General features: G+C 37.3%; 1 protein-coding gene across 2 annotated transcripts in view; it reads right to left on the reverse strand.

Annotated features, from left to right (window-relative positions):
• UNC13C (unc-13 homolog C) overlaps positions 1 to 26,340 on the reverse strand; it is a 171,207-nt gene that overhangs the window by 94,527 nt on the left and 50,340 nt on the right. For both annotated transcript variants that reach the window (XM_083850451.1, XM_083850452.1), the window contains 3 exons: positions 21,567 to 21,638; positions 14,882 to 15,101; positions 9,328 to 9,555 (listed from right to left, as the gene is read on the reverse strand). In XM_083850451.1, the coding sequence (XP_083706577.1) occupies positions 9,328 to 9,555; positions 14,882 to 15,101; positions 21,567 to 21,638 (520 nt within the window). The remainder of the gene's footprint in view (positions 1 to 9,327; positions 9,556 to 14,881; positions 15,102 to 21,566; positions 21,639 to 26,340) is intronic.

Raw genomic sequence — 26,340 nt, forward strand, 5'->3', positions numbered from 1 at the left:
AGGTTTCTCCTGGCACATATCTGCTATTCCTCAGCTCCATTGACAGTTTATGTACTGACTCAAAGGCTATTGGGCTTTAGTGTGGACAACAGAGCCATGCATAGCTAACAAAACACACAAAAACTCTCACAGAATATTTCATTCACAGTCCACTTGCCAAATGCTTTTCTCCTTCCCCTCCTGAATGTCAGTTCTCCATTTCAGCAATAGAAATGGGAAGTCCATCTCCCAACAAGTCTTCCTCATATATCAAAAACTGCCATGAAATATAATAGTACTATTGTAATTTTTTTTTTGAGCACACAACCCCAATTTATATATTTGTTGATTTACTTTTAAAAAGTATAGGCATGTAGCACTGTATGAATAATATTATGTACGTTAAAAACATGCACAAAAGTTGAAATTAAAAAAAAAAAGACAGATGAAATAAACAATGATGTTCTAAATATTTTTTGTTATTAATGGTACAAAAATACTTTTTGTTATCTCAGAAATTATCATTAATATTTTTAGTGAGAATAAAGTAATTGAATAAGCTTCATTATTAATGAAAATCTTGATTTAACAGTTTGTGATACAGTGATTTAAGATCTGGTTTTAAGTTTATTTTGGTACTTGATTTAATGGCTGCCATAGCTGAAGAATATATCTCATGAAGAAGATACATAAATCCAAATAGAAGAAGTGCATCATTGACTACACCTACTAAACCATGACATATTTTTTCTGTCACATCCACCAGTTACGCAAAGGGTTTTGTTGAAATTCAGCCATTCATTTTTTACAGATGTCAATCAGTTCTTGCAAACTAATTAAACTAAATTTTTGCATTTTTATATTTTTACCAAATGCGTTCAAAGCACATTGGAAACCCCTCATTTGGAAGATTTTTTAACAAAGTAGAAAATTCTGTGTCCATGTTTTTTAAGTGTACAGATGAGAGTTTTGGTAGGTGACTTTTTTGGCAGCAAAGTCTATACGGAAACATTTTCAAATATCTGTTTTCAAAATGTTCTTTCAATAGCACTTTCAAAAAATGTTTCCATTCTCACTAAATGTTAAAATGTCACCTTTGCCCTGAAAAGATAGTTTAAATGTGTTTATTGTTTGGGAAGAAAAAAAAAAACACAAAACTTCATCAAGGAAGAAGTCAACAAATCTAGAACACTTGTCTTTTTGTAAGAGAAAAATTTCTTACTCATCATTAAGTTTGACAACTTATTTATGTGCTCTGTCATGAAATAACTGGGATTTTTGTGGTCATGCTCCATATCATTAGTAAGTATTATACGGAGTCTATTTAAAGGTCTTGCTTTTATAAAATCAACCACACCAATGACAGCCTGTAGCACTTGGTGCATTTCTGGCTCCACAATATTTGCTGCAATAACAGAAGAAAGAGTAGTAACAATATATAGTTTGTGCTATATCTGTAATCTTTCCTCAGAATCCATTTTTTTAATGCAGTTAACAGAACCATTCCACCACTTGCCAATTTTTCCATAAGACTTTGCTTTTTATTACAGAAGTTTTTTACTGTTGAGAATATACTCATCCCGGTATGTCTTTCCTTTAGAGTCTCACAGAAAAAAAAAAAGTAATTAATGAATTTTATTACTGAAATGGATTCTAGCAAGTGCTACATGCTGAGACACGTTAGAAATATCTGTTTTCAGCCAACTCTAAAGCAAACTGCTTACACTTTTTAATTTTTTCTATTTGTTTCTTCAAATCTTCAGCAATGTTTTCTATGCATCTTCCAACAGTATTTGTTGACAAAGGAATGCATTTTAGTTTGTCTCCATATTTTTCCATCTGTCATTTTAACCATCTTTACTGTGTCAGGAAGAACAAGCATTTCTGTATGTGGATTTTTTATTTTTGCAACTGAGTTAGAAACCTTCAAAGAGGCTTCTACAAATTCATCATAAAGTTTAATGAAATTTTTAGAGTGCTGTATTCAGTATCACATGACTGTAGACAGTGCTGATTAGAACTGATTAGATCATTAGATAAGAAGGTATTTTGTTTTGTTCGTTTGTACTCATATTATTAGCATTACCTTCAAAATGCAGTTTTTTGCAGGAATCTTTTTGAGCCACTTTCCATTTTGTGATGGTTAGTTTGGTTAAAACTAGATAGTATAATCCATAAACCCATTTATCTGAACACATAAACTACACTATGTCAGAATATGATGAAAGTGAATGAATGAGTAAGGGTGCCACTGAGCAGCCCTCCGTGCTGTGGAATCCCCACTCTTTGCCCAGGACTCCTTGTGTTTGTACCCTACCTTACACAGGTGCCTCTCCCACATGGACTGAATCAGCCCAGTGCCAGTGTCAAGCTGTATATTAAATATTATTAAAATTCAATTTCTTTCTTATCTCTTAGATTAAAAAATATTAGTTCTAATATTTTCTTCCAGCACCCCAACGCACACAAACCCAACTTTGGAGACCCCAAGTCTAGCCTGTTTCTCCAGTTATCAGCATACTTCACTTGATACTGTTTGGGGTTCTCTTGCAGCACATACTGGCACTTCTGGTCCTATATATTAATACTTGTGCTGTATACCAAGGAATATGGTGAATATTGTAGTGCAACTGTTGGAAGGTATTAAGGGGTGTTTTAGAGGAAATGTACAAAAGCTCACTTAAAATGTAATATGAACTACATTTTTGGGACTTGCAATTGTGACAAAGCCATTAGCTTTTATTTGAGCCAAAATGCTGTATTTTGATCACAACTTTACCTGCCCAACTCACTTCTGTTCCTATACCAGCAGTGTGAAAGTGATATGAACAAAGCAATGTTCAAAACTGAAGACACAAAATCTGTTTTATAATAATCGAAGATATTTGTGTGGCCTGTGGAACACAGGTGATGTCAAGCTTCAAGTCACAAAGACCCCCATCAATTTGTTATTCTTTCAGATATGGCAGAAAAGAAGAAAGAAAAGAGACGTTTTCTTATTTTCCCTTTCTACTCGGTGGGTCTGATATGAAAGTAGCTGAGCTTTATGAAAGTATAAAACTATGCTTATGGAATGTTTTTTCAGAGCAGAACCAAATATTCAGGCACAAATGCTGCTGGCATTAGCTGCACTGCAGAAGATGACCTAACAGTATAAAATACACAGGGGAAATTATACCCTACTTGCTGCTCCTGATGAGAAGCATAGTAAAAACTTCACCTATAAAGTACCCATAAAATTTGACTGCAGCAAATGCCTTGCAGCCTGGCTTAAGAAGTTTGGGGTAAAGGCTAAATGCAGGGCAAAACATTTTTTTTTTTATTTTTTCCCCCTCCTTAAAAGATGTCGTTGTGCCAGTGAGGGAAAGAATTAGCAGAGTCTTCTATAACCCAAAACATTTACCTAGAAGTATACATCTCTGAAACACCAGCAGGGAAAGATTACTACCATTACCTCTCCAGGTTATTATCATTTTGCTTATTTGACACCTGTGAAGCCATATCCAGATGAAATAGTGTTTCTGCAGTTTAAAGCTCTCCAGTAAACAAGACTGACGAACTGGAAAAGGTCCCATGAAAAAGTGCCAGTTTGGTTAGAGTAAGCAATATATGAGTATAGATATATGAGATACATAGATATATGAGTATATATATATGAGAAAGAGCTAAAGATGTTGGGTTTTCTTATCCTGGAGAAAAAGGAAGCTGAGAGAAAATCTAACTGCAGCCCTCAACTACCAAAAAAGCAGTTAAGAGTGAAAATGAAGTCAGATTCTTCTCAAAATTGCTCAGTGAAATAATAAGAAGCTACAGCTGTAAGCTGCAGCAAGGGAAATCCCAGCTGTATATAAGGAAAACAATTTTACAATGTGAGTGGTTAATTTATGAAACTGGTTGCCCAGTGAGCAGGACAAATTGCCCAGAGATGATGTGGAATCTCCATCCTTGGAGAGTTTCAAATCTAGTATGGACAAAGCCCTGAACTTTGAAGTTAGCCCTGCTTTTATATATCGCCTCTTGCCGAGGCGATCGGCTCCGGGGCAGACGCGTTCTGCAGCGGAGCGGGGGACTGAGACGGGCAGCGCTTTTTTTTTCGGCATCGAGGCCGTTCGAAGCAGCCGAGGGAGCCGCCAGGACCCCGCAGCCCCCGCGAGGGAGGCTGACGAGGCGTAGGCGGAGCCAGCAGCGCCCCCTCCCCGGCCGTTCAAAAGCAGCCCCTAGGGAGCGCGGCGACCAGGGCGGGCAAACAGGGCGTGGCGCGGCAGTTTGCGCGGCAGTTGGCGCGGCAGTGCGCGCAGGCAGGGCCTCTCACCGATCCCTTGCAGCGGTCTTTCCCTTCGATACCGGTAGCCTGCTTGCGAGAAACCTGGCCATGGTATCGATCAGGCAGAAAACCATGGCCTCCGCATCTCTTGCGGCCTCTCCAGCCGCGGTCACCGATGTGGCTACTCAGACGGAGGGTTCGGGGAAACACACCGCCGTCCAGCTCTTGGGCTGCAGGGTGTGCCCGAGTCTTCTGTCCGTATCCAACAGCAGCAGCGAGGGGTGTGCCTGTGGGAGGTGTGCCCAGGTTGAAGAGCTGCTCAAACAGGTAGCGGAGCTTCGGGAGGAGGTGAGCAGGCTTAGGAGCGTCAGGGAGTCAGAGAGGGAAACTGACTGGTGGAGGTGCACTCTACCCTCTCTGAGACAGACTCAGGAGCCTGCCGCAGCACAGGTGCCTCCTGCTACACAGAAGACAAAAGTCCCCTCATCCCACCAGGCAGTAAGAGGGGACCTAGGCCACGGGGGGGAATGGAGGCAGGTTCCTGTTCGGGGTGTTAGGCTAGCCCCGTCCCTGCCCACCTCACCTTCCCATCTACCCTTATGTAACAGGTACGAGGCTCTAGAACACCATAGTCAGAACAATGAAGTAGACGAAAGCCCATCTCAGTTGGAGAGGGTGCCTAAGGCAAGGCAACCTACCCCCCACATTACTACATCGTCTGTCAAGAAAGACAGAAGGGTTATTGTCATGGGGGACTCCCTTTTGAAAGGGACAGAGGGCCTGATATGCCGACCGGACCCAACCCATAGGGAAGTCTGTTGTCTCCCTTGGGCTCGGGTGAGAGACTTACCTAAGAAAGTCAAGCGCCTGGTACAGCCCACCAACTACTACCCGCTACTGGTATTTCAGGCTGGTAATGACGAGGTAGCAATGAGAAGTCTGAGAGCAATCAAAAGGGACTTTAGGGCTTTGGGGCAACTACTTAAAGGATCAGGGGCACAGGTTGTGTTTGCCTCTGTCCTTCCGATAGGGGGGATTGCTGCTGACAAGCGGGCTCACCACATTAACACATGGCTTTGGGACTGGTGCAACCGACAGAACTTCGGGTTTTTCGATCACGGGAAGGTCTACGCGACACCAGGCCTGCTGTCACCAGATGGGATGTGCCTCTCTCAGAGAGGGGTAAGGATTTTGGCTCAGGAGTTGGCAGGGCTGATAGATAGGGCTTTAAACTAGAGTTGAAGGGGGAAGGGGATAAAACCAGGCACGCCGGTGGTGAGCTAAGGGATGGTGCGCTAGAATCAGAGGGACTGTGTGCCAGTGAGGTCCTTCGGTTGGCTCCACAAGGTGCTGTGTGTAGAGAAGCGCATTTGAAGTGCTTCTACACAAACGCACGCAGTATGAGGAATAAAATGGATGAGCTAGAAGTCTTGGCCCAGTCCCGCAGCTATGACATCATCGGCATAAGCAAAACCTGGTGAGATGAGTCCTGTGGCTGGTGTGCTGCAATAGATGGTTACAGGCTGTTCAGGAGGGACAAGCAGGGTAGGTGAGGTGGGGGGGTGGAGATGTATGTGAAGCAGGGGCTGGACTGTGTGGAACTTCAAGTTGGGGATGGCAAAGTTGAGAGCCTCTGGGTAAGGATTAAGGGACGAACAAATAAAGGGGATGTCCCTGTGGGAGTCTATGACAGACCACCTGGCCAGGACGACAACGCCAAGGAATTATTCTTTGCAGAACTAAGAGATGCCTCAAGATAACTCCCCTTGTCCTTATGGGAGATTTCAACTTGCCAGATGTCAACTGGGATCACCACACAGCTGACGCGAGCAAGTCCAGGAGGTTCATAAAGCACCCAGATGATAACTTCTTGGTGCAGGTGCTAAGGAAGCCAACTAGGAAAGGTGCCCTCCTAGATCTGTTGCTGGAGAACAGTGAGGGTCTTGTGGGAGACGTGGCAATTGGCGGCCGTCTCGGTCATAGTGACCGTGAAGTGGTTGAGTTTAGAATTTATGGTGACAGAAGGAAAACTGCCACCAAAACTTCAGCCCTGGATATGGGGAAAGCAGACTTCAGGCTGCTCAGGGAACTAGTCAGCAAGGTCCCCTGGGAAGCTGCTTTTGAAGGCATTGGCGTCCATCAGTGCTGGTCAATCTTTAAGCACTGCCTCCTAAAAGCACAAGAACAGGCGATTCCAAAATATCGGAAGTAAGGCAGGTGGGGCAGAAGGCCGGCCTGGCTGACCAGGGATCTTCTACTGGAGCTTAGGTGGAAAAAGAAAGTGTAGGGCTACTGGAAGGTGGGTCAGGCGACGAGGAAGGAATACAGGGATGCTGTTTGTGTTTGTAGGGAGAAAATTCGCGGGGCCAAAGCCCAACTAGAGTTGAAGCTGGCCATGTCTGTGAGAGACAATAAAAAAGGTTTTTTTAGATATGTGAACAGAAAAAGGAGAACCAAAGAAAACATAGGTCCGCTACTTGATGGGGAAGATCTCCTCACAGACAATGACATAGGCAAAGCAGAGACATTTAATGCCTTCTTCACCTCTGTCTTCAATGCTGATGATGGGCTTCGGGACCCTGGGTGCCCTGAGCTGGAGGACCATGACAGTGGGAATGACAAACTCCCTACCGACCCTGAACGTGTGTGGGATTTGCTGCTCCACCTGGATCCATACAAGTCCATGGGTCTGGATAGGATCCATCCCAGGGTGCTTAAAGAGCTGGCTGACGTCATCGCGGGACCTCTCTCAATTATTTTTCAACAATCTTGGGAATCTGGAGAGGTCCCAATAGACTGGAAACTGGCAAAAGTTTTCCCAGTTTTCAAGAAGGGTAAGAGAGAAGACCCTAGCAATTACAGGCCTGTCAGTCTCACGTCAGTGCCTGGTAAAATTATAGAGAAGATGATTCTTGAAGTTATTGAAGCGCACCTGGGGGACAATGCAGTCATTGGTCCCAGCCAACGTGGGTTCATGAGGATAGGTCCTGCCTAACAAATTTGATTTCCTTTTATGATAAGATCACCCATCTAGTTGACCAAGGGAAACCAGCTGATGTGATCTTTTTGGACTTCAGCAAAGCTTTTGACACAGTTTCCCATAGGATCCTACTGGACAAAATGTCCAGCATACAGCTAAACAAAACCATCATACGATGGGTGAGCAATTGGCTGATGGGCAGGGCTCAAAGGGTTGTGGTTAATGGGGCCACATCTGGCTGGCGGATGGTCACTAGTGGGGTCCCTCAAGGCTCCATTTTAGGGCTAGTCCTCTTCAATGTCTTTATAAATGATTTGGATGTAGGACTAGAAGGTGTTTTGAGCAAATTTGCCGACGACACCAAACTTGGAGGAGTTGTGGACTCGGATGAGGGTGGAAAGGCCTTGCAGAGAGATCTGGACAGATTGGAGAGCTGGGCGATCACCAACCACATGAAGTTTAACAAAGGCAAGTGCCGGGTCCTGCACCTGGGACAGGGCAACCCTGGCTATACGTACAGACTGGGCGATGAGACGCTGGGGAGCAGCCCCGCAGAGAGGGCTCTGGGGGTTGTGGTTGACAGCAAGTTGAACATGAGCCAGCAGTGTGCCCTGGCAGCCAGGAAGGCCAACCGTATCCTGGGATGCATCAAGCATGGCATCGCTAGTCGGTCGAGGGAAGTGATTGTCCCTCTCTACTTTGTGCTGATCCGGCCTCACCTCAAGTACTGTGTGCAGCTCTGGGCACCACAGTACAAAAAGGACATTAAACTGTTGGAGAGTGTCCAGAAGAGGGCGATGAAGATGGTGAAGGGCCTAGAGGGGAAGACGTATGAGGAGCGGCTGAGGGCACTGGGCCTGTTCAGCCTGGAGAAGAGGAGGCTGAGGGTGGACCTCACTGTGGTCTACAACTTCCTCACGAAGGGGAGTGGAGAGGCAGGTGACCTGTTCACTGTAAACATCAGTGATAGGACCCGCGGGAATGGTGTTAAGCTGAGGCAGGGGAAGTTTAGGCTGGACATCAGGAAGAGGTTCTTCACTGAGAGGGTGGTTGCACACTGGAACAGGCTCCCCAGGGATGTAGTCACTGCACCGAGCCTGTCTGAATTTAAAAAGCGATTGGACTGTGCACTTAGTCACATGGTCTAAACTTTGGGCAGACCTGTGCGGTGCCAAGAGTTGGACTAGATGATCCTCATGGGTCCCTTCCAACTCGGGATATTCTATGATTCTGTGATAAGTCAGAAATTCCTTCCAACATCACTTCCTAAATTATTTTACAGTTCCTTTGTGAGGATTGTCTTGATTCTGCAGAACTAAAATCACTATGAGTTTTGCTTCTAAAAGAAAAGAACCAAACCATTCAATAATACAAATGAGTTTTGTACCAACACTAGTAAACTGATAATTACCCTGCACATAGAGTGTATGAAAACATTGGCACATTTACTGAGTAACTGGCAAAGATAATGCCATTTATGTGCTTGGGTATCCTATCAGTTGGCTCATAAAGAGCAGTAAAGGTCAATCTTGTATTTTTTGTAACAGTGTGAATATATTTGGTCTTACAGAACATATACGGAAAATATTTTGTAAAATCTGTTGGGAAGATTACCCTACATACAGGTGTGAAACATCAGCACCAAGAACTGATGTTTTAGGAAAGTTTCTATAAAGTAGCAAGAAGTTGCTTGACCTTAATTCAGGCAATAAAAATGGATAAATCTCAGAACAATGGGGTGTGAAATTGTTGAGCTGTAGTGTTAATAGTATTTCAATTTTCATGAACTTTAACTCTTGTAATTGGTTAAAAGGGGCAAAAAAAAAAATCTCAAGCACAGGAGATACTGGTAGGAGGTAGAAGAAACAGAACAATATCTTTTACTTATCTTCCTCCCTAGAAAAGTGGAATATAAAGTACTTTTGCCAACAACTCTTACTTAAAACACTTCCAGTTAGGATGTTACAAATTCGGCCAATTATAGATGCACCAAATTCACAATTTAACATACAGTTCCAGCTCTAAGTACAATAAATCTTACTCCTGAACCAGGGGACTAGGAAGGAGAGAACTCTTATATCAAACAAGTCAGAAGAAAATTTACCTGTGATGGTTATTTTTGCTGACCATTTGGATGTCCCATCTAAAACACTTTGTTTTGCTGCTTTTGTATATTGTACAAAATCTTCTTTGGAAATATCAAACATTTCCTGGATCACTTCAAACACCTCTGGTCTATTTTTTTCTCTGATCTTCATTCTTTCCTTCATAGCACTAATAATGTTCTGTGTTTTATCTTCTGCACCATGTTTGGAACTTTTTTCAGCAGCTCCTGAAATCACAGAAAAGGTCAACACATTTATTAATATATTGCTTTCTTAGTTATTTTTTTCTCCAGACAATTAGTTCTCCAGACAATTTTTCATACTGCAGTACTCAAAGCAGATGTATGTTTCATGTGGATAATTCCAAGACTCTTATAGTTATTCTTTGTGATACCTAAAAATTATCAATTGACTTAGTTTAATATTACGAGTTAATATTCAACTTCAACCAGTTACATGTTATATGCAGAAATATTTGTTGAATCAGTACTATTCAGTACTGATCGATACTGTGAAAACATCACAACACCTAGATTTTCTTATATGGTTAGGCACGCTGATTCTTTCAGAAGGGTGTACAGAAGTGTTCAGTATCTGACACTGTTTGTTCTGACCTTTGCCTCTGTTACTAGTTAGTTAAATTTAAATAATGAATTTACAAATAATTTTTAAAATTTCATATTCTTTTTTCTCTAATTCAGCACGATATCTTCATTTCTTTCTCTCTCTCCTTTTACAGTAGGATGATACAGGAAACATATTTGTTCCATTAGGACAAAAAAATTATTAACAAAACCAATGTTTAAACCAGCTAATATTTCCACCTCATTTTTCAGAGAATTTTTAGTTTGACAGCAAAGAGATTAACCTGGATTCCTGCTATGCTCTCCCACAGTGGAAATCTAATGAACAATAGAAAGAAGCAGGCATAGGAGCTTCAGATAGTTTCTTGACCACTTCCAGATACATCTCAGTATTTACTGACTCTGCCTGCACTCCAGGAAAGTTTTTTCATTCCTTACTTGAACAGTGTTCATAAAAAATATATAAATTGCAATTATCACATAAATTCACTTAATGGAAGCATTCAAAATCTATTTAATTTAAGTATTGTGATTAGTTTGAGACTACCCTAACTGCCAAACAGTTCTGTAACACTGACTTGACTTCCTCACTCCAGATCAGAGTCTGTCACACTTTGTTTCTTCTTCTTTAAACCTCATGAGTGAGCAAAAGCAGTTCACAAAAGCTCTGTGCTAACACTGGAATGTTCTGTTCCCTGTCTCTCATAGAGTAGATATGACATTCAGGTTGCAACTGAATAGATTAAAGAAAATGAAGTTCTAGCACTGGGACCAGCCGGGGAAAGAATACTCTGTTTAATAAACAATTGTGTTTCTGGAAAGAAATAGATGAGGTTAGAGAATCTTATGAAATCTAGTTTTGCATACTAAGAATTATGTGAATCTGCATTACCCTGCTCTTAACAGCTGCAGACCAAGGGTAGGATTCAAGGGAGAGATCTGTAGTCTCCTTCCTTCCTATTATGAAGTAGAAAGATACAGGCCTATTAGTAGATGCAAACTTCAGGGCAGAAGAAAGCGGAGAACCTCCTAATAAAACAAATATATTTACAACAAAGAAATGCATTTCTTTGCTGCAGAGGCCAGTCTCCACAGAAACTGAATGACGGAACACAGGTATTGCAGGATCAGTTATGAGACAGAGTAACATTTGTTTTTGCTGATATGCTGGTGATCATCCATATATCACCCGGAGTGCAACCTGACAGCACACTTTGTTCTCACAGTACTACCAAATATCAAAAAACATAAGAAGAAAGCTGAACAGTAGGCACTAAATTGTGATATTAAAACTCAATCAACACAATACATGTGCTTGTGTGTTATTAAACTTCACAGCTTTTTGTAAAATGCTTCTTGAGTAACCACTCAGGTGAATAATATGTATGGAATAGAGAGGTTCTACTCTTCAGTAAAATTTTCATTATTAGTAATTTCAGTAAGTGTATGAGGATGATAGAAGAGATTAAAGTATATTATCTATGTGATAATGATTGCTAGACTGTATTAACCTATGATGGTATGTCAGGTCTATCCTATAAAATAATTCTGGAAAAGAAATAAAATACTCAAGCAGTGGTGCTGATTTGTCTGGGACTTCAAAACCACTGCAACTTTTACTGTAAATAAATAAAGTATAAGGACACCATGCTGTTACAGGTTTTATTCATAATTCTTCCCAAGAGAGTTGTGGAGAGTCTTCTATCTCTAAAAGTCATAACCAATCTCAGAGGCACTTTACAGTTCTCTTTATAAAGTGCCCTCTGTCTGTCAGTATAAAGTGTTTCTGATCAATGTCTCTGCAATACACATCGCACTGGAATAACTTACAAAAACATGTCCATACTTTTTATCTTGTGTGTGTGTATGAGGAAAGAAATAATCAGACTTTTGTTGTCAGAATGGTATTACAAATATTGGAAGCATAAACTGAAATCCCTGCAGTGCTAAGCAGGCTATTCCAATTCTTGATGAGACTAAAATCATCATCATCACTAGCAGCAATAAGTATATTACCTTTCCAAAAGGTTGCAAAAATATTATCTAGTTAGTCTTTTTAACACAGCTCCTGAGAGGTACAAAGGATTATTGCTCCTTTTAAATGGATGGTTAAAAAAAATAAAAAAATGTTAAACAACTTGCTCTGCAATTAGAATTCAGATATTTTAGTGCTGTTCTCACTGTAGAGGAAACTCAGTTCCTTCTCTACAATACCATCAAACGTCATCATATTTTTTGATGGCAGCTTTGTGCCATTCCCACATGTCCTGTCACTGATTACTAGGGAGAAGAGACTGGCGTCTGTCTCCACTTCCCTCCTCAGGAAGCTGTAGAGAGCAACGAGCTCACCTCTTAGTCTCCTTTTCTTAAGACTAGACAACCCAAGTGTTCTCAGCCTCTCCTCATAAGACATGAGGAGATTAAGGACACTAAAATTAGGAATTAATACAAAAAGAATTAAATGCAACCATGAAATCAAATACCATCTGGAGAGTTCTCCAGTAATTTTATTTCATGAGTTGATAATCACTGAGCTGCCTAGAAATTGAGACAGGTGGTTCCTGCAAGATGAATGAAAACAATCTTTTCCATTTTCTTTTAAGGATATAATATCATAACCTAGGGACAAACCATGGACACATTCTGAATGACAATTGTGGATTTCTGTAGAAATTCTTACTGATTTTTGAGACAGTATAAATTTGGAATATGCATCAAAATGCAAAATTAAAAAAAATTTATGAAAAATAAGCATAGCCTTCTATTTCTACTAAATTTTTATTACAACTGTTTTTGCATCTTTTACTGCTGACAGTATCAACAGCTTTTTTCATGCAGTATTGATCAGACAAATTAAGACAATATCATAACTTACCTTGTGCAATAAGTTAACAAGCTCCTTTTACCCTAGGGACTAATATAAACTCAGCAAGATTGGAATCAATTGATTTAATATTATACCTAATACTATAAGGAGGCATCTTGCTGAAGGTGAGAAGTCTAACAAATATACTACTGATTTCTTTTTTAAAAACCTAATTTAAAACAAGCCTAGATATTGACCCTAAAGAGCTTTAGATGGTAATTTGTTTCTACAGTCTACATTAGTAGTCATTACATATAGAAGAATAAAAAAAATACAGAAGCTTAGAGGCCAGTATGTCCTAGTGATTATAGGTCAGCCAAAATGATAACTGTGCTAAAAATAACCACAATGAAATGCATTCCTTTCACTTTATGGTGTGTTAACATCAGCTGTGTTACAAATAGCCATTTATTCAACTGTACTGGTCAATTCTTTTTTTTTTTTTTCTTGATTGAACGCTGAAGTCCACATACCTTGTTTCATTTATGTTTAAAATGTTTGAAGTAGCATAATATTCAAACTCACTGCATAATGAATCTGATGAAAAAACACGTCAGGATGCTCAAAAACTTTTGTGTACAAATGTGAATATCAGGAGCCTTCAGATCTGTCAAATTCTTATTGTCCATAGTATATCTTCTAGAGGTTCACTCTTTCAAAACTAAGCTGTTTAATGTTTACAACATGTTTATAGCACAGATGACTAGCAATCCTATTTATTTTTGCCAGCTCTCTCTCAACCTAATCATTTATATATTTGTAAAAATTCTATGAAGGCAGTATAGCTCTCTGAAGTATTTTTTATGTATTTTGGAGCTGGCAATAATTCATGAGCCAGGGAAACTCTGGAGTGAGTGAGATTTGTTTCAGATAAGTGAAACTGAGGAAAAGCTGAAAATTTTACTCTATGTATTTCAGCTTTAGTCAAGCTTCAGCTGTTACAGGGAAGGATGCATCTCGTGCCAAGCGCATGTTTGTGTTACCTACAAAAACAGCTCATCTCTTACCAATTTGGCCGCAGTTTCTTTCTTTGGAAGTGGGAGAAGTGGGATTGACTTGTAATTATCATTTGAAGGTGTTGTACCACATACAAGGAAAGGATTGCTAGTTTTGAGTGGTTATAACAGCTCAACCTCTGTGGAGGTGTGGCAAAATAAACATTTAAAAACAGTTCCTGTATCCTTGCATAGGAGGAAGCAAACTGCAACCAAATTAGAGGTAATGTAAACACAGAAATACAAAAGTATTATACTCAGAACTAGCTGACTTGCATGTAGTTTTCCAGTCCAAAGAAAAAGATAAATATGATGTTTCATCTTAATTCTAGTCCCAAAGTACTTCCTGCTTGATATTTTCCCGGTATATGTAGACGATTTGGTATTTGGAAGAGAAAAGATCTGATTTACTCCTCCTATTTTTGTGTTCTTCCCCCTGCCCTGTGGATACTACTATAGTGATTTAACTACTTCTGAAAAGAGAATTACATTTTTAATTGCACTGTAATATTCATAAGGTAAATTCGAAAGCCCATCTAACAAGTACGTAATATTTATTTTACCTTGCCATCTATATTCTTTAAGATTCCTTTGTTACAATGACTTGAAATAGCAGATATTCTCTCAGCATAATCCTTATTGCTGGCGTACTCAAAAGTATTTACAACCACTAACATATGAACCATATGGGTTTACAGAGATAATTTTAATGAGGTATTTTGATTGCTGAAATCATATTATTATGACTACAATGAGTATCCTTAGTATTTTCTTTATCTTTGCTTTGACATTTCTGTTATTCTGAGTTAAAACAAAGAATGCTAACTTCATGAAAGAAATTGCTCTGGATGCTGCCATATGCAATGGAAAGTAAATAATATACTGATGCTACAAAACATTATTTTGCAACTGACCGGCAACATTCCTCATGTTCCAAGAACAAAATTAACTTTCATAGTTTCTGGCTAGATCCTGAACAAAAGAAAATCAACATGTCTTCGCTAATTTCTGATGATTTGGCCCTTTATTTCAGAAAATATCTGAGCATACAGACAAAATCAAAAGGTGTCATGTACTGGAAAGTGTTAGATTTACAGAAAATACTCACTCTGCAAACAGTCAGCATTTAGAAGGTCTTGGCACTTCTCATGACATTTAACACCACATTCGGTACATCTCATGCCTTGCCTTGCTATGCCCCAAAGTAGACCTTCACATTCATAACAGTATGTAGGAGTTGTAGCTGTCCAAACTTCAAAGTTATGGGGTGTAGTTGATGATATTGGATAGATCAAAGCCTGCAACGTCTTCTTGAAAACATGTATTTTCTGTTGAGTGAGAAAAAAACATATCAGGACTTCACTTGATGTACTGCTTTGTACAAGTGAACTTGGAATTAAAGAATGTCATTACACTTCCAATATTAATAATAATAATATCAGAATATGCATAGAAGTATTAATTCATCTGTGAAATACTGATTTACTTATTTCTTCTTGCCCTTCGAAAACAAAGGAAGTCTGGATGACCTTTATGACTGATTACAGAAATGGGAGAATTAAGTTGGAAACAGTTCAGTCAATTATTTTATTAACAGAGCTCTACATTCTTCTATGTCTTGAGGCAGAAATTAAAAAATTTATTAGCATTGCATTCCCTGATGCTTTTTAGTTCTCTAACATTATTTCTCAATATTTAAACACTTCCTATGGGGACTTAGGCACACTGCACAGAATATACCTTGATTATATACATTGCTATTCCTTAATACTAATGTCTGAATAATCTCATCATCGAATTAAACCAGGTTAAATTTTGTAGTTCTGTATTCCCATTGTAGCATGCTGATGGTTTCCTTTTTAGGAACCAAGATGATTTTTACCTAATAAGCAAGAATGATCCATTCTCTTAGAAACAGACACCCATTTCTTTGACTTTTTTGGCTTATAGCAGGCATGACCAGTTCTAGAAAGAGCAGAGTTACCAGCTGTTCACTGATTAGTATTACAAACAACTTGAATCTCAGCTCCTTAGTGCTTAACGAGCTGAAAACTGACAAAGCAGTCACTGGAGTATTATATAAAAGATAGGGTTATATAGCATCACTGATCTGATTTGTTTACTCAAGCTTTGTTTTTAGGCACCCAGATCTTTCAAGTCCTTCAAGTCCAGTTGATTTACTGAAAATAAGAAAAACTCTGCAGTCTGTAAGCAGCAATTGGACTGTACACAAAAATATGACCTTGCTTCATTTTTTCATTAAATGCACAGGTAGCTGCCATGCATGTATTAGAAGTTCTAGACCTATTCCCTTATAAATCAATAGATTGCTTCTGATAGGAAGAAACCACATGAAAAAAGGTAGCACAGTCAGAAGTAGGATATTTCTGAAAATCCATTCTACCATCACTTCATCTTGTGTGGATATAACACAAAGTAATGCTGGTTGTGTAGCTGTAGCAAACTGGGGAAAAACATTTTGGAATTTGTGTGGTTTGTTCATATGAACTTTATATTTACTGCTACCGTTCTGATTACATATAAAAAAACATGGCTAGGTTAGAATACCAGTTAAGAGTATGAATATACTCAAAGGATTGATCTTCCTTAAGCAACAAGAAATAGCTTAAGGGTGGAGTCAGAGAAACAGAAAAGGAATTTAAACTGGAACCAAGAAAATACAACCATTATTGTTTGATCTATGTATTTCTTCCACAAGGGCTGTAGCTGCAGTTTTCAACTGATTATACTCAGTTACAGTGCTTGTTAAGACTAATAATTTTAATATTTCTTCACCTGTGGTAAGCACATGTCAAATACAGGATGTTATCCTCTCTAACAGTATGTTGACATGTTCTTGTGTTTATGTGCCTGCATCTCCCCTCAAATATATGGGATACTCTGCTAATAATTTGTCTAATAAAAATAAAAGATTTATTTTGTACATATTTGCATAACATTGCATACTCAGAGCCATCAAATAATTAACATTTGCTACCACATAAAAACCATTACATTGTAGTTATAAATCAACTGGTTCGTAGTTTCAAGCACTAGAAGTAATGAAAACAAATGGTGTTAAGTAGCTTAGGGTTTAATAGCTGTGATTTAAGGTTGCTAGTTACATTCTAATAACAACTTCTACTCTGTGAAATCACACATTTCATGGACATTTGATCCTAGCACCTCTGTGTACACTGTAAAGCTAGGAAAAGAAACTAATACAGCAGGAATGACTAAAAAAAATATTGAGTTGCTCTCAAGTGGTCTTTTCTTAGCCTTTTCTAAAAACTTAGCTATCTGGTAACTCTCCCTAAAGAAAGGGAGGTCTATTTTGGTTTAATTTGGAAGTTTAAGAGGGAGTGGGCTAGTCACAACCACCTAAGAAAGAAAAGTTTGTCTTTGTATATATTTCCGCCCCCTGCTCTTCATGTTACAGCTTACTAGCTATGGAGATCAAAAAGAAAACTTCCAAAACAACCCAAAGTGAATTTATGCTGCTTGTTGAGGAACTGTGTTTCTTAGAAAGCAGAAACCACCAGGTCTTTGAATATTTCTTTGCAAATGACTCTTACACTCCTGAACTCTGGTAGTGTCAGTATAAATCTCACCCTTTCACCTAATTCAGCCTCACAGATTTTTCATAAGCTATAAATCATTTTGGTATTCTGCCAGTAACTTTTATCTGCTTCTGAAAAAGCAGTAAGTAATGAAATAGCACAGCTCAAAATGCCTTGTAATATACGTCCTAGTATAAATGAAGTTTTCAGCTGAAAGACACAATCTAAATATCAGTTTTGCTGCTGAATATGATCTTTCCCTTTCTAGGCTGCTGTCTTGTTAATAAAACAAAGCACAATTTTAAAGGAGAATTGTATTTATCTTACTGTTAGTAGGCTTTCTTTCCTAGTACTCTGCTCCACTTAAAAGTATCTATTATATGCATGGCAATATTTAGTATTGTTAACATATAGGAGGGTTCTTTATTTAATCTGCCTATCCTTCCAAGTGAAGTTTGTATCTCTCATATATTACTTCAGATACTTTTTCAATGTCAGCTATGTATTATTTTCACAAAGTTGCATCTCTACATCTTTGCTCAGCAAAGCAATTAAATGGATGCTGAAGAGAAAGCATATGCTTAAGCCTCACTGAAGTTAATACTTTGACAGTGCTTAAAACATCTTTGGATCAGAGTTGAGAACATACAAACTCACAGGGTCATGAACATGATATACCAGAAGGATAGCAGTGTTGAGTGGCAAAGCTCACAGTATTTATCCTCATGATTTATTTTTTTGAGTAAGTGCCATTGGAATTTTTAATAAAAAGCATTAGTTCAAGTAATTTCCATACTGAAGACATTTTTATAACTGATTTAACCAGTCAAATAACCTGCTTCCATCAGAGTCACTAATATTCCCTCCAGAAAAAGTTGAGGGAAAGTAAAAAGTAAAAAGCAAAAAGCAGAAAACCCTTAATCAGAGGAATAACTTCCCTAAAGGGTATTCTCTTCCTTAACTTTCATCAGTGACTATTATTTCATCTGATTTTGTGGACAGTATCTGAAGAGTTGTTTTATCCCTGAAAGTATCTGTTCTTTTTGTTTTCATAACTTGCCCTACTTTGTTTTGGTGATGCCTCAGGGTATTAAGTTCTGCTGGCCACTTGCAGACTAAGTAGAAAAGTATTGCTTTTCATGTGTTTTAAAAGTTGCAAGTCAGTCTTACCACCTGTACCGTTGTCGTTGTATCTATTCTAGAAAGAGCACTCACTTGCTTTTTTTTACTTTAGTACATTTAACAAGGACTGGCATAAGACAGGCTTCTCTTATTCATCTGTTCTTTGAGGTAAAAATTATATTATCCTCATCAAATTAACTTTTATATTTTTAAATTATTTTTGTTGTCTGACTTTCCACTGGTGTTTTTGTTTAGAGATTTCTAAGAATTATCTATTTCTAGTACTCAGTTCTCCATTTAGTCTGGATTAAATTGAGATTAGAGTACAATGACATAAGAATATTTTTGGTACATTTTTACCTTTTAGTTTCTCATGGATCATAGTTCATTAGCTTTTCATGATTGAAAACAACCAGTGGAGAAATGTTTACATTGAGTGGCCCACTGATATTTCTTCTTTTCCTGAACAGTACTTCTTAACTCAGAATCTAGTAGTGCAGTCCATATTATTCTTTCTTATCCTGCATTTTCTAGCAATTAGTACCAACTCCATAAGTTATTTGCACCTTTAGTCATCCAAACTCCCAACCTGGTAGTCCTTACATGAAGGCAGGCATACAATTGAATAGTTGAACCTGAATTTGTTGTCACAAAAGATAGTAATATTTATGAGTGGAATTTTTTTTACTTAGCAGACATTTTTCAGTAAAGCGCATGGAATAGTTTAGGGTCTGTTCACTAAAACCAGATATTTATGTATGAACTGTAACATAGCTGAAAAATGTTATTTTGCACCAATTGCATGACATAAGTCTGTTCTCTAGAATTTTCCCTCAGCCTTACAATACTTCTTAAGATTCCATAGTTGTTCTTTGCTTTGTCGACCTTTCTTGCTATTTTAAGATCGCAGAACAAAATAAATGCTGAAAGTTCATTTCAAACAACAGCTGTTTCCTATCTCATCAATCCATCCGTGAGCATTACCAAATTGTTCCTTTATGATTACCATATAAACACAAAAAGTTCACAACAAATCAGAGAGGAGTGATAGATGTGTGTACACTTGTGATATGGGTTTTATTTCCCAGAATGACTGTCAAAATTCTGCTTCTCCATTCTTCTATGGACCTTAACAACAATACAAGGAAAAGTCAACATTCCTTTTTTTTTTTTTTTTTCAATGTTGGATATATTCTAGAATACTATGTTTGCACAAGAAATATGAGGAAAACCAAAGGAAAAATTTGAGGGACACAAAATATTTTATACATTTAAATTAATGCTTCTCTTTAAGCATGCTGAGTTCAGCCATATAAATCTGCTTGAATCACAATTTAAATCTTACTGAGCTAAATAACACCTGTTTCATTTTTGTTTAAAATCATTTTCTTTTGCAAACTGTAAGTGAAATCAATAATGGAAGACCACAATATTCAAATTTTATGAGCTATAAGAACAGGATTTTTTCAAAAGATTATCCTGGTCAGTTCTTGTATGAATTAAAATTCTCTTCATCGAGGATCACATATGTAATTAGTAGGAGTTATATCTACAAAATCAAAACATGTCTCAGTCATCTATAAGAACTGAAAGAAAAACAAACAAAACCAAAAACATCTCCACAAGCCTCCTTGCAGAGTCCTCTCATTCTAATTGATGGTGTAATAGAGAAATGGCTGTTGAAAACAGATCGGTAAAACATGATGAAAGACAGTTTAAAACTAAAGGTCTCCCCACATAAATATTTTGGAAAACAAGGTTTTCTGGCATAGAAAATTCTTACTGTCATAGATGCAAGTCAACAGAAGACAACTTTTGGAGTAAATCAGCCTTCAGAATCCAGTGTGGGGTGGTTTGCAGGATAAGGACAAAATGACATTCAAAAACAAGTCTGGAGAAAACAGCTGGAGTTTAAATAACAATAGAATTATTGTTTTCTCAGACTTCTTAACACTTTTGTGCTCCTCCCTAATCCTGTGGTGATGAAAATGTGACAGGTTGTGCAAAGACAGTTTTCTTTTTCTTTGTTTTACACCTGCTGCTTCATTGGGTTACTGCTAGCTTCTGTGCTAGGAGAAACAGTGAATAATTTTTCCATATACATTTTCACCACATCATTCACCATGTAGAACAGACCTTATTTGTTTATGTCTTTCTTGCATTGGAGTGATTTTATGCCTTTTATTATCTTTTTTTTGTTCTTTTTTTGTGATTCTTAACATTGTTCAAATTTTTTGAGCTAGTCTGCCTCAAGGCTGAGTATTTGATGGGTTAATGCAGTAGCATAATGAATGCCAGTGTTTTCCTGTATTTTTCTATAAATTCTTGATATTCTATTTGTCATTTTGACTTGCCTTTGGCACTAAGCTATCTTTTCAGAGAAGTCTCCATAACCACAAGATGATCTATTTTTCTAGTGGTATTAATGATATTAATAGACAGCCAGCTAATGACATTTTTTCCATCATGCATTAATTTTTGTCTAGAGATGCAACATTTACCTGCCATTTTATAGCCTGGCCATTTAAAAATGTGAATTTCCATGCAATCCTTTGCAGTTAGCTTTAGTTTTAAGGATCAAAATTTGATTCATGTGGAGTCAGCAGTTGGAGAGGGAAAAATTCAAATAGCACAGCACCTGGCTGCACTTGCAGAAGATAATGACAAACCAGTCTTGTCACTGTGGATCAGGCAGCAAATTCTACTTAATAGAATGGAATAGTTCAGATGGAAGGGACCTTCGAAGATCATCTAGTTCAACTGCCAAACATTCCAGGGCTAACTAAAAGAGCATGTTATTTGAGGGCATTATCCAAATACCTCTTGAACACTGACTGACAGGCATGGGGTATCAACCACCTTGCTAGGAAGCTTTTTGCAGTGTTTGGCCACCCTCATGGTAAAGAAATTTTTCCTGATATCCAGTCTGAACCTCCCTTAGTGCAGCTTCGTGCCATTAAAGTCCCTGGAAGTTCACGCACAATGAAAGAAATGCTTATGCACTCAGTTTTAACCCTTTTGGATTGTCTAATGAAGAAAATTTCTAAAACACCTTAAACAAAGATTTCTCCATTATTTAAATGAATTAAACCTTCAATTGAAAACGCTTACCATTTCTTCATTGTTTATGGAGGTCCGGATGAGCATGGCCATGGAAATACCAGATTTTCGAGCTGCAAGTGTCTGTTTAAAGCAAATGAAAAACTGTTAAAAATTACAGTGCTAATTCAAATTGTTGAATCTGATGTAAGGTAAGATGTACTATATTATGCTAATCTAATTGGATTAAAGCGTAACAGCAGGAGTTACAAAAACTTTCAGTTAATGTTTTCAGCACACAACTTTTAAGTTTTCAGCACGTAATGGAAGCAAGCTTTCCATCATCATTACCGTTTCTATCAGCAGTGTCTAGCTGAGCTGCCATTTCTAATATAAAATCTGTTAATCAGGGTTTGTGACTCAGTTTTTTAAATCACAGGCTGTCACTGGTTTTCCGCTTTGCCAACCAAATTAACATGGTAAAAGGATAGGCAACCTGCCCTAATTTGGAAGCTTTCTGTGCCTGCAGCAACATGGGAGATCATTTTGCAGCAGTCTTATAGTTCACGTTTTCAGTCCTGATAATTTTTTTAATTCACTGAGCATTTTTTGAAGTGTGCAAATATGTATAAAATGCTACTCACCTTAAATGAAAAAGTCTTTACGAAACCTAAAAGGTTTTCTTCAAAGACACTTAATATTCATTCAATAGTAAAGAAATACCTTGGTTCTTGGAGGAAGACAAAAGGCTCAGTCTCTGCTCTTTTGCCCACAAGATGTTATCAGTATATGAACACCTCCCAGTTCATGTATGTTACAAGGCCTATGTCTTTGGTTGTCACATTTGCTGTAGTACAGTACATACAAAAGGACTCAAAATAGTTTTTAATGTACAAGAAACAAGGAAATTATCTCTTCCTATCTGCCATATTAGTGTAATTTAAATGGGTCCCTGAGAATTAATTAGAGGGTATAACAATTAAAAGGTAAAAGACTCTAGGAAAACAAGTTCTATGTGCTTCCCAAATAATATCTCAAATCTGAATATCACTTTTGCTATCAGTAATCCTTTTTGTCTGACAGAAACAAGTTAAAATTTGTTCCATTTGACCAAATATTAACCATAAAAATAAGCAAATATTCCTATAATTTACCTGCAAAATTGGGCCCGCAAATCCTTCCCCCTTCTCTAAGTCATTCCAAGTCTGTCCATATACCTGTACTTTATCTGTTATTCCCTAATCCAGCTTCTTTTTCATACATTGCTGTCCTCACAGTCTAGCAGTGTAAGGTTGATCAGTTATGCTGCCACCACACACTGACCATTAAATCTGTTGTTGCTTTTGTTGTGAGGATATAGATTTTCACCTTGCTGTGAAACTGGGTCTCTGTAGTCCACCATTACACAGCTATTACAGCAAAAGTTTCAATGACATTTTACATATTACAATCTCATTTTTGGTAAATACATATTGGGTCAGAATCAATTTGGGCTCATATCAGCAGAGGAGCTGAGACATTAGTCTTTGGATGGAATGACAATTCCAATTTCTTCCCACTTAATAATCATGAACAATGACATAATTTAAATAGATTTTTGTATTTAGAGATATTAAGGTTGTTCATTTTACTTTTAATTTTTTACTTTCTCCTGAGAGCACACCAATTCAATTTTCAGTAAGTTTCCCGTAATAATTATTAAACTTGCAGACAAACATAAAATTATTAATCTTGTGAAACCAATTACAGGGTAAAAAATCATCCTTGGAACAGAATGGTTTGATTTGATTTGTCATTGTCCATTACAGTTAATGTGGGATGCAAAGAACCCCCTTTCTTCTTTTAAACTCTCAACAATTTACCAAGCCTATGGCATTAAATTGCTATCAGTTTTCCTGATTATTTCCTGATTCCCATTATTAGGGATGAAAGATTTCTGTTTGCTTCTCTGTAACCATGTCTTGCTTTTATTTCTGTAAATATGGCAAATCCCATTGGTTTATGCCAGTGAGTGGCAAAGTAAAAGGGAAGAGAACCCAGACTTTGCTTTTTCAAACTTTCTGTGACAAAACCACATTCTACTGGAACCGCATATCAAAGTGATAAACGGTAAGCAAATTAAGAACATCAAGAGGAAAAGTAAATTTTCATAATCAGTAGAACTATAGGTTAAAAATATTCATATTAAATACACTTATCTTCTGATCCCTCTTGAAGCATATGTTTCTTCTCAAAGTCTTGGAAGGTAGCCATTTACATTTATTTGTCTGCAGTATATTACTTTTATAGTTTTGACCTCTAATCTTCATGTCTATTATACTTAGAAAGTGGTTTGATCCTTTTAATTCTAAAAAAACACAGCCCAAGACATTCCAAGCTACAGTGCAATGTGGACTATTTATCAGGACAGGAGTACAAGGAGCTTAAGAACATTAACCTTGATTGCAGGGTAGTGAATGATACCATGTTCTGTCCTCCAGCAATCTATCAGTCAATGCACAGGAGTCTGCAGGAGAACTACAGTTACACTCTACTGGTATAAGTCAATGAACAGATACTATTTCTGGTGAGAAAAAGCAAAGTAGGGAAACAATTTTGACTTTGCCATGTGTCCTTGAGACACAAGTCTCCAAGGGTTATGCCTGGAATCACATAGTTTGCCATTTTGCTTTTTAATCAGAAATGTGTCTAAAATCACAGTACAGTGTCCTATATGCAATAACAAAGATTAATAGGAAGCAAATAATTAGGCTGTTCTTCATAAACTGTTTATCATTTTGGGACATAATAGAAGAAAATGATATCTAGAGGGATTTGTGAGAAACCAATGAAGTTAACAGCCATTATGGATTAAATTTACTGGACTGTTTCCATTTATGCATTACTGTCAGAATAAACTACATCTTCAAGAGAAAGCACATAAACAAAATGTTTCTGTTCTGAAATACTGATTTTTTTTTTTTCTGAAACTAATTTTTAATTCCTGGAACACATCATAAGCATGAAAATAACAGAACGTAATTATATTATTATGATTGCCATCCAGTAGAATTAAAAGGAAAAGAAAAAACACCAAGAAACCCACAGATTTACAACTATTTTTATTATTCATATATTAAATTGATATTACAGATATTAAAATATTTAATTCATTTTGACTATTAAAATTAATTAGTTAAGAAAATGTTCTGCAAATACCAGATTTATTGTAAATAGTTCAGATATTTAACTTTTATCTAATAAGCATTCTGGAAACATACAAACCGTAAGAATTTTGCGGTTACAATTTACATGAGTGCCTTCAATCTTAAAAGAGTATAAACTACTTTGAGTTTTAGCCTCTGCTTCTGCTTTAGCTTCTGCTGTGGAGACATTTACATAAATAAAAGTATCAGTGGATTATAATTTTAGCTGACATGGGCATTTTCTTCTGGTGTGTTCAACAGCAACAAAGATTCACAAATTCTTGTGCTGTTACGATCAAATGATAGAGCCAAGTAAAAATGCATTCATGAATAATCAGAAAAAGATATTTGCCTGATTACAGTGATTAAACTCTATAAAGTCACCTTTAAATCAAAAGAAACCAGGAATTTTCTAGTTTTTAAAACATTTGAAATGACATTAGAAGCAAAGATTAAAGCATAATGAGATGGAAGAATAGAGTTAGCTACCTTTGTCTATGACTGGAGAGATCACACCTCTATATGGCAATCATGAGTTACATGAACTAACTTCCACTATAATTATTACTATTCCTCTCTCTGGTTGAACTGAGAGATTTTTTTATTTTTTAAAATAGAAGTCAGTGATTACATTAGCACATGCACTCTTTATTTATTTTATTTATTTATTTATTTTCCTTGGCTCACTATTTTCCCTTTGGCTCACTATTAAATGCAGGTAAGTTCTAGCTCTCTGTGTTGTTATTCAAACCTACCTGAATGATCGCTTTCATCATCTTTCCATCCTATAAGGTATATTTTACTAGAACTCTAACAATGACCCATACTGAAACTTGTGAATTCAATAAAGAGAACTGCTGCTGTAGATGGATTTTGACTGCCTTATCCTCTTCTAATGACTCAATCCAATAACACACAGGGAAAGTAGAGTTTAATATATTAGGAGAGGGAAAACTGGTAAGGCTGCTAATGTTATCATTTAAAAAAATATTTTTGCACTACTCTGGGGCACAAAAGGACATCACAGGGTACATAACATGACAATATTAGGTAAATGTCACAATATTATCTTGTTAATATTTAAGGAATACACAAATATCTAGGCAAGCAGTTACAGTTTTGTAAAATATTAGCCAGCAATATCAGGACACTGGGTAGTCTTAAGACTTAGTGGGAGTCACTGCCCACTAAAAAATATCTCATTTGGAATAGATACTTATAAAGTACTTTACTTGTAAAGTAATGTTAGGTCTTAATATTTCCTAGTGTTCATTTTAAATGAAAATTGGATTTTCCAAAATATGAAGTTATGGAAACAAAAGGGGGTCAAAGATATCATCTTAAGAAATTGTATATTATTTTGATAAAACTGAGGTAACATGCTGAAAACATGCAAACTAATGCAGAGAAATGGAAGTACAAAGGGATTGGGAATAAAAGGAGGAACCCTTTACAGACATCAAAGTCAGTGGAAAGAGAAAATATTTCCATGTGTCGTTGATTAGTTATCAGGTAAGATTACACCATAGTACCTAGGAGTCTTCATTTGCTTTGGGAAATCTATCTTTTGCAACAGAGATCAAATAATTCAAGCTGGTTGAAATGCTTATTCAAAGTAGGGAACAATTCCAATCTCTCATTATCTACGTATCTTCTAAGGT

This window comes from Anser anser (assembly GCF_964211835.1).
Source record: "Anser anser genome assembly, chromosome: 10".
Lineage (NCBI taxonomy): Eukaryota > Metazoa > Chordata > Aves > Anseriformes > Anatidae > Anser > Anser anser.